Source organism: Lacerta agilis, chromosome 4, assembly GCF_009819535.1.
Source record: "Lacerta agilis isolate rLacAgi1 chromosome 4, rLacAgi1.pri, whole genome shotgun sequence".
Lineage (NCBI taxonomy): Eukaryota > Metazoa > Chordata > Lepidosauria > Squamata > Lacertidae > Lacerta > Lacerta agilis.
The window spans coordinates 45829998-45843297 of record NC_046315.1 but is presented as its reverse complement, the minus strand read 5'-3'; the positions used below and the strand labels follow the sequence as shown (position 1 = coordinate 45843297).

The following is a 13300-nucleotide window of genomic DNA, read 5'->3' as shown; positions in this document are numbered from 1 at the left end:
TGGAATGCATATATTAATATCAATGTTTAGGTCAGGACTGATGGATTATATTTATTGTTCATGTGAGTTCTGGGCTGCATCAACAGGAGTATAGCGTCTAGATCAAGGGAGGTAATAGTACCACTATATTCTGCTCTGGTCAGACCTCACCTGGAATACTGTGTCCAGTTCTGGGCACCACAGTTTAAGAAGGATACTGACAAGCTGGAACGTGTCCAGAAGAGGGCAACCAAAATGGTCAAAGGCCTGGAAATGATGCCTTATGAGGAACGGCTTAGGGAGCTGGGTATGTTTAGCCTGGAGAAGAGAAGGTTAAGGGGTGATATGATCGCCATGTTCAAATATATAAAAGGATGTCATATAGAGGAGGGTGAAAGGTTGTTTTCTGCTGCTCCAGAGAAGCGGACACGGGGCAATGGATTCAAACTACAAGAAAGAAGATTCCACCTAAACATTAGGAAGAACTTCCTGACAGTGAGAGCTGTTCGGCAGTGGAATTTGCTACTAAGGAGTGTGGTGGAGTCTCCTTCTTTGGAGGTCTTTAAGCAGAGGCTTGACAGCCATCTGTCAGGAATGCTTTGATGGTGTTTCCTGCTTGGCAGAGGGTTGGACTGGATGGCCCTTGTGGTCTCTTCCAACTCTATGATTCTATGATTCTATGAGTTAACAATGTTTCGTTCCCCCCCTTGTTATATCTGCAAAATTAAGAATGTTTGTTTGTACTGTATTTAGCAAAGGAAACTATGTCTGCTCTAAAAACTGAGAGTTTTAGCTTGTTGGGCCTGGGGCTACAAAACATGGGCTCCTTGGACCTTTCCCCTCAGCCCAGTGATCCATCATGCTTAGTCATCTGTATTAGAGCTAGTGGACTATGTGTGTCTCTGTGGGAATAATACAGGATGTGCCTGTGCACATCGCAGCGTAGTGTGCTTCAACTCTCCACTAAGCTGGTAAGTTGGCATGCCATGCTGCAGGTGCAGTAGGGCAGAAAGTTCGACCGTTCCACATCTCTGACAAGCACAATATAGTATGACCCTGGGTTCATACACAATATTCTATGATTAATATGTGTTGCCAACATCACAGGCTTACTATGATTAAGTATGTTATACAAAAAAGATCACAAGCATAACATGAGGATGAAACGCACTGCCTAAGAACAAAGGGCTGCTGACATTAGGGCATGATAAAGCTTTGCTACTATAGTTGCTAATATAGTTGATTAATCAATTAATTATTATTGAAGTACACAACGTTCATTGGTTAGTAGTTTATGCATATGTATAAGGATGCCTTATGATCATTGGTTAATCGCTTTTCTTTATGTATGAGTTTGTCACCAATAAATATGGGAGGTACCGAGGGCCCCATTTGCTCTCGTCCCTCGACCGATATTTGGCACATATGGTCTTTCTTCTCCCTCACGGGAGCCCACCTATGCAGTAGCCTTTTAGCCTCTTAGCAACACCGGCTTACTGCTGCATGTCTCTTTTTATAAAACTACAGCAACTCAGTGTTCCATTGAAGCCAATGGTATAAATTATTTTATTATTATTTATTCAATGTATATTCCATTGTTCAGGGTAGAAGTTCAGGGTAGCAAATTAGCAAGTGTACTTCCTTAAGTAGTTGGTGGAACAAGGCATTAATAATTAACTATTATATATTATTATTTGTCTTGCAGGCTATTACATTTCAACACCAATGATGTCTGGAGGCAGACCTGTGAGAGTTCGACTTTTAAGCTTATCCTTAGTCCCCTCTTCACAAGTCTTCTGCCTGAGTTTCTGGTATTGTGAACATACCATATGTACTAATGGCAAAGTCAGTTCTCTAACATACCTCCTCTCCTCCCTCCACACATCTTCAAAATCTGTTCCAGAGAATCTCTCAACTCTCTGAAACAGATTTTGAGGGTACACGAGGGCCTGCAAAGGAGAGAAAAAGCTCACTGCACAAGCAGAAGTCTGCTGTGCTGGTGGATACCAGGGGGATTTCAATTTACTATGCTAGAATAAATAATTACCTCTCATTTTCCAATTCAGGTATCACATGTATGGTACAAATGTGTATCGTTTGAGCGTTACCATCACATACGATCAGAACACTGAAAGGACGGTTTTCCAGAAAGAAGGAAATTATGGAAATAACTGGAACTATGGACAAATAACACTAAATGAAACATCTAATTTTAAAGTATGTCAAACTATCTATCATCAGTAAAGAATGTAGTCAAGTCACTGAGTTCAGTGGGTCTTTATGACCATTTCCAATTTTCTATCCCAATATTCATATCTGCAAAAAGAATAATTTTATCATTACAGTATGCCAAAAAATGGTTAGAGCACACAAGACTAGTTAGTATGAGCAGACTGTATGTTTTTGACAGAAGAAATTATTATGATTATGTTGGAACACTGAAACTTCTCTCTGTCTTGGGCTAGCCAGCTTTGTCACCAGTTAAGAACCCTTGGCTAGAGTGATGAAATATATCTACAACTGAAATTTATTTGCTTTAGTTGAAGTACTTAATGTAGGAATGCAAAATGAAGTCTCTCTCCCCCTCCCCAATTACTTTTGGGACTCACACCAGGGACCTTTCGATTCCAAAACAGCAATTCTAGGACTTGGTTATGCTTACATTGTCAAACTTGGCTTCCAAAGAGAACGTGCTTAGATCTAGTTTAAAATTATTGGCCTAACATTGTCCAATAAATCAACAGAACCTTTCTATTGAAGAATTGTTCTTTCAGCTTTCCTGTACTGAAAAAATATGGAACCAGTCCATAAGTTCTACTGTACTCATATGTCATCTTTCCATCCACTAACAATGTCGCTAGCAAAAATGCCTAAAATGTATTGAGAATCTGAATGTGTAGAAATTACTTTTAGGGGAGGTAGAATTCCTTGTAAAGCCATTAAAAGGTTCACATAGATGACAGCTCACATTTCTACTTATTAAAGTTAGAAATGTAGAAAGATTCCTTCTATAACAGTGGAATCCCATGCATGTCTAGGAAGCAAGCCCCGTCACTGAATCCCATGGGTCTTACTCCCATGTGTGTCTGATTTTAAAAATGTGTCTGTGTTGTATGGTTTTATATGTGATAGCTCTTATATCTTTTTATGAGTAGAGATATATAATTTATATAGAAATAAGTAGAATAAGTAAAATAAATGAAATAAATAAGTAAAATCTAAAATGAAACAGCATGTATAACATTTTATGTGATTTTTTTTAAAAGGTTGCTTTTGATGCCTTTAAAAGACCAGGATGGGATGGCATTGCCCTTGATGATATTGGTCTAAGAAATGGAGGCTGCAATGAAACTGTTTATCCAGAGCCTACTTTGGTCCCCACAGTCCCTACGACCCCTCAGCTGCCCAGTAAGTATTATTGTTTTCTGTGATCACAGAAGCATTTCATTATAGGTTGGATTACTATGTTGTATTCTTGGAGGGGGCTATCAGTAGCAAGTGGAACAGCTGATGACAGAAGAACAAAGCAAAGCTAGAGGCATAATATCTGAAGAAGGAATAACATCCCTTCACCTGCCATTCCTATGTTATCTCTTTCTTTCCTACTGGCTGTTCTGCTTGTTGCAGCCAGTCAAGGTGGGAATTAAAGATTTAGCACTGCCAGGGCTGGACTCTTATCAGCATTGCTTCACTATAGCTCTCCTCTGCACTGTACAATTATGTGGTGCAAGGGGTTATAATGCTCTGCTGTTCCACTATTTTAAGTTTTGAATGGCATGTCTGCCCTGGACTTTCTTTGGGGACTGGCTGTGCTAATTTAGCACATTTGAGCCCCTGACTCCAAACAACTAGCTGGTCCCATGCTAGCCCTCAACCCTCTTGTATGGCAGTTGATGGGGGAAATAGCAGGGCTATTTGATTTATGCCACACAGAAGCCAGTTTTTGAGCAAGGAGGGATATTTCACTATGTGCTGCCAATGTACTGAACTGGAAGTTATCTGCAGGCCTTAAAACAAAAGTGTAATATTTCTAATGCATCCACAAATTAACTGTAACCTATTAAAATCCAGACTTCCTACTAACGTCACGCACTGATGCAAATTAATCCATGACATCACTTTGCAGATCAACACTAATGTAAAATCTCGGTGAAGTCCCATTAATTGCATTATGTGACAACATGATGTTCACTGGAAATCTAAGTGAAAGCATTGATAGGATATGACTTTCGTGTGGGGGGGGGAATAAGGATGTCTTAATTAAATTCATATATTTTCCAATTTTGCTGCTGTTGCTGTGTTAGATGCTGAAAGACTCAGAGCTGATGATGCACATGAGTAATTTCTATCCATTTCAGAGAGAAACACTAACCTGTATCTCATGAACATTCAGTGAACTGACAAATAATAACAAGGGTGGAAAGGATAAGGGGTCAGCCATACATACTTATGAAACTGTTAATGAGGTTCTGAGGCAGGATCAGATTGCTTCACATAATGAAATAATAGCATATTCTGTACTAACTCCGGTCAGGGAAAGATGGCTAATATGTCTAGTTTTATTATGTTCCTTCTTCTGCTAAAGCATGCTGAAAATTGTTTTCCCTGTAGAGCTATCAGAAATCTTGAATACCATCAAATTCAATCTTTCAACTTGTCACATTTTTTATAATGCTACTGATATTATTAAATCTGTTCTGCCAAAAACAACAGACCAAAAGGACTTGAGCCTACCTCAGCCTACTCCAATAGACATTAGCTGTAATGCAGCTCTCACTGGAGACAATAGCAAAGCATCAGTGATTTTAAAGGAATTGGACCAGCCGTCTTTTACACATTGATGTAATATTCCCATTTCCAGATGTAAAATATATGTTTTTTAAAAGGATGGATATTAGTGAAATTCTAAAACATGGCAATATATTTAAAATCATTGGAGGGGGCCACCCTTGCCATCTTTTAGTATATCACTAATATCTATCACTCTTTTTTCAGATTCTGTTCTACATGGGGACATGACATGGGATGAAAGTTCCATTGCACATAAAATGTCCTTGCAGTAACAAACTATGTAGTTGGACACCACTCATAGTTATTTGCTGCTATTTGCAGAAAATAGTCCATTGCAAACTAATTTCTACAGCTAGCCTGCTTCAAAATGTTTCCCACAGTGTTGCTCTTGAGTGTGTCACTGAACCAATCAGAATTCATTCAACCACTTACATTGCTGTTGCTGCAGTTCCTTAATAATAATAATAATAATAATAATAATAATAATAATTTATTTATACCCCACCCATCTGGTTGGGTTTCCCTGCCCATCTGGCTGGGTTTCCCCAGCCACTCTGGGCGGCTTCCAACAGAACATTAAAATACAATAGTCTATTAAACATTAAAAGCTTCCCTAAACAGGGCTGCCTTCAGATGTCTTCTAAAAGTCTGATAGTTGTTTTTCTCTTTGACATCTGGTGGGAGGGCATTCCACAGGGCGAGTGCCACTACCGAGAAGGCCCTCTGCCTTGTTCCCTGTAACTTGGCTTCTCACAGCGAGGGAACTGCCAGAAGGCCCTTGGCACTGGACCTCAGTGTCTGGGCAGAACGATGGGGGTGGAGATACTCCTTCAGGTATACTGAACCAAGGCTGGGTATGGTCTACTGGGTGGACCAGAATAAAGACTTCATGTGCTGGTCTTCACTCTGGTCCGCCTACTGAACATAAAGGCAGGTCGTGCTTGCACTCTTCACCACACTCTTCCCAGCCATTTGCTTTGCTCTTTCTTTTCTTCCCATTGCTTAAGCTGTGTAAATTGTGTGTGTGTGTGTGAGAGAGAGAGAGAGAGAGAGAGAGAAGGTGGGGTTCCTCTACCTACTGTGACCTCTGGCTTTTCCTACCCCTGTTCTTAAATGCCCCATCCTTTGCACAACCCGCCCCACTAGGCAACATCTGTCATCTTTTTCTTATTCATTTTCATTTTGCATAGTTCTATAAACCAGTGTTTTTCAACCACTGTTCCGCGGCACACTAGTGTGCCGCGAGATGTTGCCTGGTGTGCCGTGGGAAAAATTGAAAAATTACTTTATATATAGTCAATATAGGCACAGAGTTAAATTTTTTAACATTTTCTAATGGTGGTGTGCCTCGTGATTTTTTTCATGAAACAAGTGTGCCTTTGCCCAAAAAAGGTTGAAAAACACTGCTATAAACCTCTAACATGTTCCATCTTTAGCTTTTCCCCCAGACTAAATGCTTAAGCGCCTTAGCCTTTTCCTCGAAAGGAAGCTGCTCCATTTACACAGTGTTCCAAATTTGACTTTGTGGCCTTGTCATTCTTGAGATTCTGTTTTCGTAATAATTCTTAACGTTGAAGTCAGATGACATTTTCAGTGAGCTTCCATCTATAGATCCAATATGGCTTTTCTGGGTGGCCACAGACACTGAAGATCCATTCAGCATGCATCTGGTTGGGAATTTATTTTTATCCCTAAGTAATTTACTATGCACATACAGTGATACCTGACATTTTCTTACTCCTTTATTTAGTTTTGGATTGCCTCGCAATTTCAAAATAAACATAGAAAAGTGAAGTATCTTCCAGTCTGATGGCTTGGAAGGTACTATGAACAATCTTGAAAGTACATTTCAAGATAAAAGCAGAAGTATTTTTCTACATTATTTTTGCCAATAGAACTATGTTTCCTATTCATGAATAGTGTACAGGAATCATACACAATCAAATCTTGGCCAACCTCAGGTTTTGACTTTGCTTCCATGATTCTGTTTAAATCATCAGATCACACACAGAGAGACACTATTTTCCTCATCTTGTTATCCAGCCTTAAAAACCTGCTCCAAAACAAAATGCCAGTGATCTATATCCATTGAGAATGGACTTCACTTGAGGTTTTCCCTTGACTCTAGTTCTATCAATATCTTCATTAAATTTATGTCACTTGATGTGTAGCTTCTTTCTATTGCACTTCTTTTGCTATCTCTGAACGTGGCAATTCAGTCAACTAGAAAACCATATAGATTGGCCAACACTGAAAAATGAAAACAAGTCTATTCTTTATTGTAGCACCCAACAGTTCATAGAACAAAAAAACTGACAGGCAATCAAGGCACAGTCTTCACAGGACCACGCTCCAAATTTCTTTAAACTTTCAATAGATGTAAGAGAGCATTCTGTTGAGACAAGTTTGTGGCTGTTTGTATGAGTACACCTCACTTAACACAATATTTCTCAATATGGGGAGACCAATTCATGTGTAAACAGTTCAAATAACCTTGGTCTCTATAGCCCTAGCCATGGAGGACATTAACCAAGAGCTGCTTAAATTATGCTTGATGTCAGGTTTCTTGAGGGTTTCCTCTGTGGCTTATATATCCAGTTGTTCCGCCAAATTGAAATATGTGATACATGCAAATAGTGTTTACACTCAATGTAAAACAAAGATTGGTTCCATAGTGCTGCCATCTTTCAGCCTCAATGTGCCACAAATGCATAGAAAAAATGGTGGGATTTGTATATTTTTATTTTTTGTTATTTTTTTTAAAAAATAAGGGTGTATTCTCTTTGGGATGGAAGATAGTAGTAACTTCAGCCATATATTAGAATCAAATGCACATACCTAGAATATCCCTTATTATGGTGTTATCCTCAGCAGTGATTAAACAGCAGTAGCAACAGTAGCTGGTAACAATGGTAACTACAATATCTTTAGAACTGTAGCTTACTGCCCTTCACAAACATTTGGCAGCCATAGATAGATCTACTGCATGTCAAGAGTATGATACAGGTAGGTGAATGATGAGTCTGCTGTGTAAATGGTTATTAATATGTCACCAGGGAGTTGTAGCTTTTCTGTTTAGTGCCGCATACAAGGGTGTGATCTTGTGCATTTGACATAAGAGAACAAAAAAGAATGTATCTTACACAAATCTTACTCTGTCCTAGAAAATGGGGGAGGGGAGTAATTCGGTTAATAGACTGTGAGAACAATCTATGTGGTGACAGTTTTCCTAAGAACCCAGGTGACTGGATGTTCTTTGATGTTAAAGTCCACTAATCAGTAACATGAAATAGTCAACCAAGTTTATTTCTCTCTTTTTCTATGCCCTGCAAAAAGTTTTCTTATTTGGACCCCTTGCAATTATGAAATACTTAAACATATTAATTCACTTCTCGGCTTCTCTTAAAGAAAACAAATTATTTTGAAACAGATACACAAACTGCCTGTTGTACAGCTAAGCATGCTGGTCTTCAGCAGCAACCCCTGAAGTACTAAAAATTGAGCTTTGCCCCACCACCTTGTGACTTGACATTTGAAGGTTATTAGGGCAGACAGTCCAGAGTGAGGCTTCTTTCTTTAAATATGTAGCTCTCAACCTTTCTCCATTGAATGCTTATTCTGCCTCTGTATGATTAGTATATCTAATAGCATAGTATAAGAGGATGCATGAAGCAATATTATAGAGGAAGATCTGTTCCACACAGAGTAGTCAAATTATCATTAGATTTAATGGTATCATTATAATTATAATAGCTGATCCTGTAAGTGCTTCTTTCAAGCCATCTGTACTTAGACAGCTGTTAATATATCTTGTTAGACAAAGAATAAAAGATACATTGCCTAGTGAGGTGTTCAGCATAAAATTATACTTTATTCTAAAACTTTGGTCTTCATTATTTAAGAATACACCTTTTACTTAGTATATATTATAGATATTAGAGAGGCTTAGTAATTTTGCCAGGCTCATTAATGCCCATGACATTTCTTTCCTTCTCCATATTTTTTTCTGTAGGGTCATCAAAACCGTCTTAAGATAAACAGACTACTTTTTGAACTTCCCAAGTTCTTTTTATGTAATTAAACATCTCTAGGGCCCTCGGCTGAGTGAAGAGATTTAAACCTCTGTGTCCAACCAGCTCTGTCTGTTTTAATTTCCCTTTTGCTGCCACTTCCACCAAACTCTGTGGTGTCTAGCAAGGACAGAAGAATTAGTGTGGAGACCTAATCCATTTTCCAGGGCAGGGGTTAGCAATGCCCAATTTTGATTTTAAATCAGTAGACAGGAATGTGACTGCTGATTTTATTATAAATACAATGTTGTGTTTCTTAGCCCCTTGAGAAATGTTTGCTTATTTTTTTATTAGAATGTTGTAGCCAAAAGGACTTATTGAGCCCAAAATAATATTTTGCCCTGTTTACTTGGGGTACATATCTGTACGCAAATCCAAAAATGCTTTCCTGAGGTCAGGAATAAGCCCTTCTCAAACACAAGAGGGTGGTTAGGTCTAGCTCAGTCCTTTTTCTACTGCATGCCTGGCATTATTCAGCTGGAAGATAGGTCACTATCCATCTCATAGAGCTGGGTTTGGAGACATTTACAAAAATGCACAGGTCAGTGTGTGTCAATTAAGGAATTAGTCTAGATACTGGGATGCCCTTGTAAGGTACCTGGAAAATTATACATTGAAGGCTTTCTCAGAGAAAAGAAAGGTAGAGGGAGGATAAGAATTGAGATGACTGCAATGCCCAGAAGGCTGTGATGCTTTAAAGTTCAAGGGAAAGAAGGGGCATTGAAGTGGCGCAGTGGAAAGCTAACAACGGCAAGGTTCCTGTGCATCAGGGAAAGTTCAAAAGGGAGGCAGTTCTCCTCAGTCAAGACTTTGCCATTCAAGGATCAGTAGATGAGGAGGAGCACAAAAAACCAAAGTGGGAATTTACAAGTCATAAGGCTAAGCATACCCCAGCAAGATATGCCCTGGAATTCAGAAAGCAGCCAGGTCAGCAAAGCCACTCTCCAAAAATCTCTTTGTGTTCAGTGTTTAAGAAGTGCAAGAATGGACTCCAAACCAAGAGTTCCAAAAGCCAGTGAGGCCGTGTCTCTGTTAGCGCTTGAAATCCCACCGTTTTGGAATATCTTAATCCAGTTATAGTTTTAGAAACTAAAGGCTCACAAAAGCATGGGGCTTTTGCCATTTGATTGAATGAATGCAAGCATGTATCCTGTGCCTCTGTGAATGCACACATTTGGAAGAAGTGCACAGCAATGAGATAAGGATAGGTCCAAATGGCATTACATGGAAGAGGGAGCAAGGTTGGAGCACAGCTTCTAAATTTTCACCCAAGTAAACAACTGTATTGATATACACTAGTCAATAAATAAATGGATTGTCATTTCTTTATAATTTTCCCCCTTTCAGCTGACTGCGGTGGGCCATTTGATCTGTGGGAACCAAACACTACATTTAGTTCCATGAATTATCCTAATAATTACCCCAACCTAGCCTCTTGTAAGTACTGTGACTTCAGAACTTAATAAATATTTGTTTATTTGTTTGACAAGATTTATATACCACTTAATCAACAAAATTCTGTTAATCAATTTACATCATAAGCAGTTATTAGACTGGATGGAATACCGTATGTGGTCATGAACAGTGCTTATACATGAGAAAAATCTTGTGAACCTACTAGGAGCCTAGAAAGGTACACAGTACTTAAACACTGCACAAAATGGTTGCATTCCCTCTTTTATTTGGTGTGGAACTGTTTTAATTTCAGTTCTCTCAGTTTCTCATTCTTCCAATCTTAAACTCCTCCCCACATTTCTGCAGTAATTTGCTATTTTAAAACTAATAATAATTATGAGCATTTATTTTTCTAATAAACACATTTTTGTATGCAGTTTTGACTAATGTGCCTATTTTTGCAAGCAGTTTCCCTAATAAAATGAATTTTGTTTGTTATTTTCACCAATATATTCATTTTTATGTATACTTACACGGGAAATACGCATTTTTGTAGACACTGCTTGACTGGAGAACTGTATCGCACAATTAAGAAAAGTATGAATTTCAAGGATTCCTGTGTTTTGGTTCTCATTGTTTCAGAAAGTATGAATTAGGCATGATTGCCTCTAAATGCAAATTGAATCAAATTTCTTCACTATCCTTAGTATGAAATAGCATGGTTGTTGTTTTTTTAGTTATGGTTCCCTTTGTCCACAGCCTGCAGTAAAAGGAGCAATTTCCAAAATAATAATAATCAAAATACAGTTTTGATTGTGTCTCTCTGTATTACATAGAACACGGTCAGATAATTGCAAGTAAATAACTGTAGGATGCATTGATGTTGAAAGATCTTCATACTGAAAGGTAGATCATAAGTGGGAGAAGTGACATGCCAGCCAATTGGTTTTATAGTCTTTCTAAGACTGGAAGAGAATGTTGTTACGTCTGCCTCTTTGCGTAAGCTGCTACTCCTATCTCTGTATGTGGAGATGGTGATAAATTGAAGCTCTAGTATATCTATAAAACAAAGGGACTGTTTTTCTCTGTCTTTTATTTCCTAGGTGTATGGTATTTAAATGCAGAGGAAGGAAAAAATATCCAACTTCATTTCCAGTACCTTGATCTGGAAAATATTAATGACGTTGTAGAAATCAGAGATGGCACAGGAACTGGTTCTTTATTTTTAGGCAAGTATAACCCACAAATTTATGCAGAATTAGAATACTGTGTGTGGTTGAGCAGTATTTCATTTTTTTCTGGAAAACACAGGCAACGTTAGTTAGTTAGTTAGTTAGTTTTTTTTAAAAAAATACACAATGAAAGTTGTTTATAGTACATTTGTGCGATTTCACTGAGCTGAGCATGAGATAATATTTTGATGGTTTATCCTTCAACAATGCAGGTGAAACTAGAAGTGGGCAGGTTCTAATCTGGAAACAATTTGGTGGGCTTTTCACATATATTTCACTGAAACTTCCAAATTGGCTGGTATAGTTTAAAAGAATTACAGAGAGGTCATCCTGGACTCTGAAATGTCATTTATCCCATGATGCTCCATAGGTTTCTGTGTAGTAAGGCCTTCAGTGTGTCAGGCATTGTTGCAGCACCATTGTACCATTTTGTACCACAATGTGGTATAGAGGCTTCTATGCATATGTGGCAGATTCTAGTAGTGAACCCACAACTTGCTTGAACCAGAACTGCTAATAGATTACAAACGTTGGTCCCATTTCAGGTACGTACATTTCCCCACAAATTCCAGTTTGGGCAGAATTCACCAATATATGTGGATGAAACATATTTAAAGAATTCAGGATAATTTTTCTAGACTAGTCTTGAAAAACTGTGTCCCCCAGATATAGATGAAGGACAATGGCATTTTTTTCACTCATAAAGTTATGGGGTTGGGTTTTTTCTTGTTATTTTTATACACTACACACAATTTCTAAGCAGAAAACATTTGACCTATATCTAAAATATACATCTTTCTGTTTTCTCTATGGGTAGCTGTATATACAGGAAAGTCCCCAGTGCCAGATATATTCTCTACGACTCATCAGATGACTGTATTCTTCATTACTGACGATTCTGTAACTAAGAAAGGATTTGCAGCCAATTTCACTACGGGATACCATTTAGGCATGCCAGGTGAGATTCACACTTACACATTTTTAATCAAACATTTAAAAAGAGCACATGAAACTGTGAACAAAGATTTGTTTCAGTACAATCCTATGCATGTCTACTCAGAAGTTAGTTTCATTGGGTTTAATGGAGCTTCCTCTATTGCAGTGTATAAGGCTAAAGCCTTCAATTGTAATTTACATTTATCAGGACCTCTGTTGGGCTAATCTACATCTTACACACTAACTTTCAGTTATTCTGCCTAGCATTAGCCAAATGGCTAATTTTGTACTCCAAAGAAGCTCAGCAGGGATGATTTGCTGCAGAGAACCAGTGGGGGGGGGGAATTGCCCTCTTCTCACTTTCCCCTGAGATTCCTTGTCAACCCCATACATGGGTCTAAGAAAGCATGGGCTTTCAGAGATGAAATAGTATGAATAAAAGTGTTAAGCATCCCCAATGCAAATCACCTTCTTCTGATGACAGATGGAGGAACAAAGAAGTGGCTGTTGGGCTAATGTTGGTTATCAGGGTACCTCTTCACGAGAAGAGGTTAACTAAGCCCCATTTTGAATTGTAAGTCCTTATAGCAGGAGTTGTAAGAATGCCCTTACACATGAGAGACCAGAGAATTGCCTCAAGTTTCTAAAGATAAAATGAATTCAGATTGTGTTTATTAACATTGTGTAGAATTTGAGTTCAGTACAATAATTAAAATGCTACATTTTTATGGCCAATGATACATATTTTTATTTTACAGATCCCTGTGGTCCCAATTATTATCAGTGTGGAAGTGGAGAATGCATCCCGCTGGTTTACCTTTGTGATGAATCACAGCACTGTAAAGATAATTCTGATGAATCAGACTGTGGTAAATCTTTATTTCAAAAACTAAAAAT

General features: G+C 38.3%; 1 protein-coding gene across 1 annotated transcript in view; it reads left to right on the top strand.

Annotated features, from left to right (window-relative positions):
- TMPRSS15 (transmembrane serine protease 15) overlaps window positions 1-13300 on the top strand; it is a 53633-nt gene that overhangs the window by 23511 nt on the left and 16822 nt on the right. The window contains 7 exon segments of the mRNA XM_033146861.1: window positions 1685-1790; window positions 2046-2196; window positions 3246-3387; window positions 10188-10277; window positions 11339-11464; window positions 12285-12425; window positions 13162-13272. Of these exon segments, the coding sequence (XP_033002752.1) occupies window positions 1685-1790; window positions 2046-2196; window positions 3246-3387; window positions 10188-10277; window positions 11339-11464; window positions 12285-12425; window positions 13162-13272 (867 nt within the window).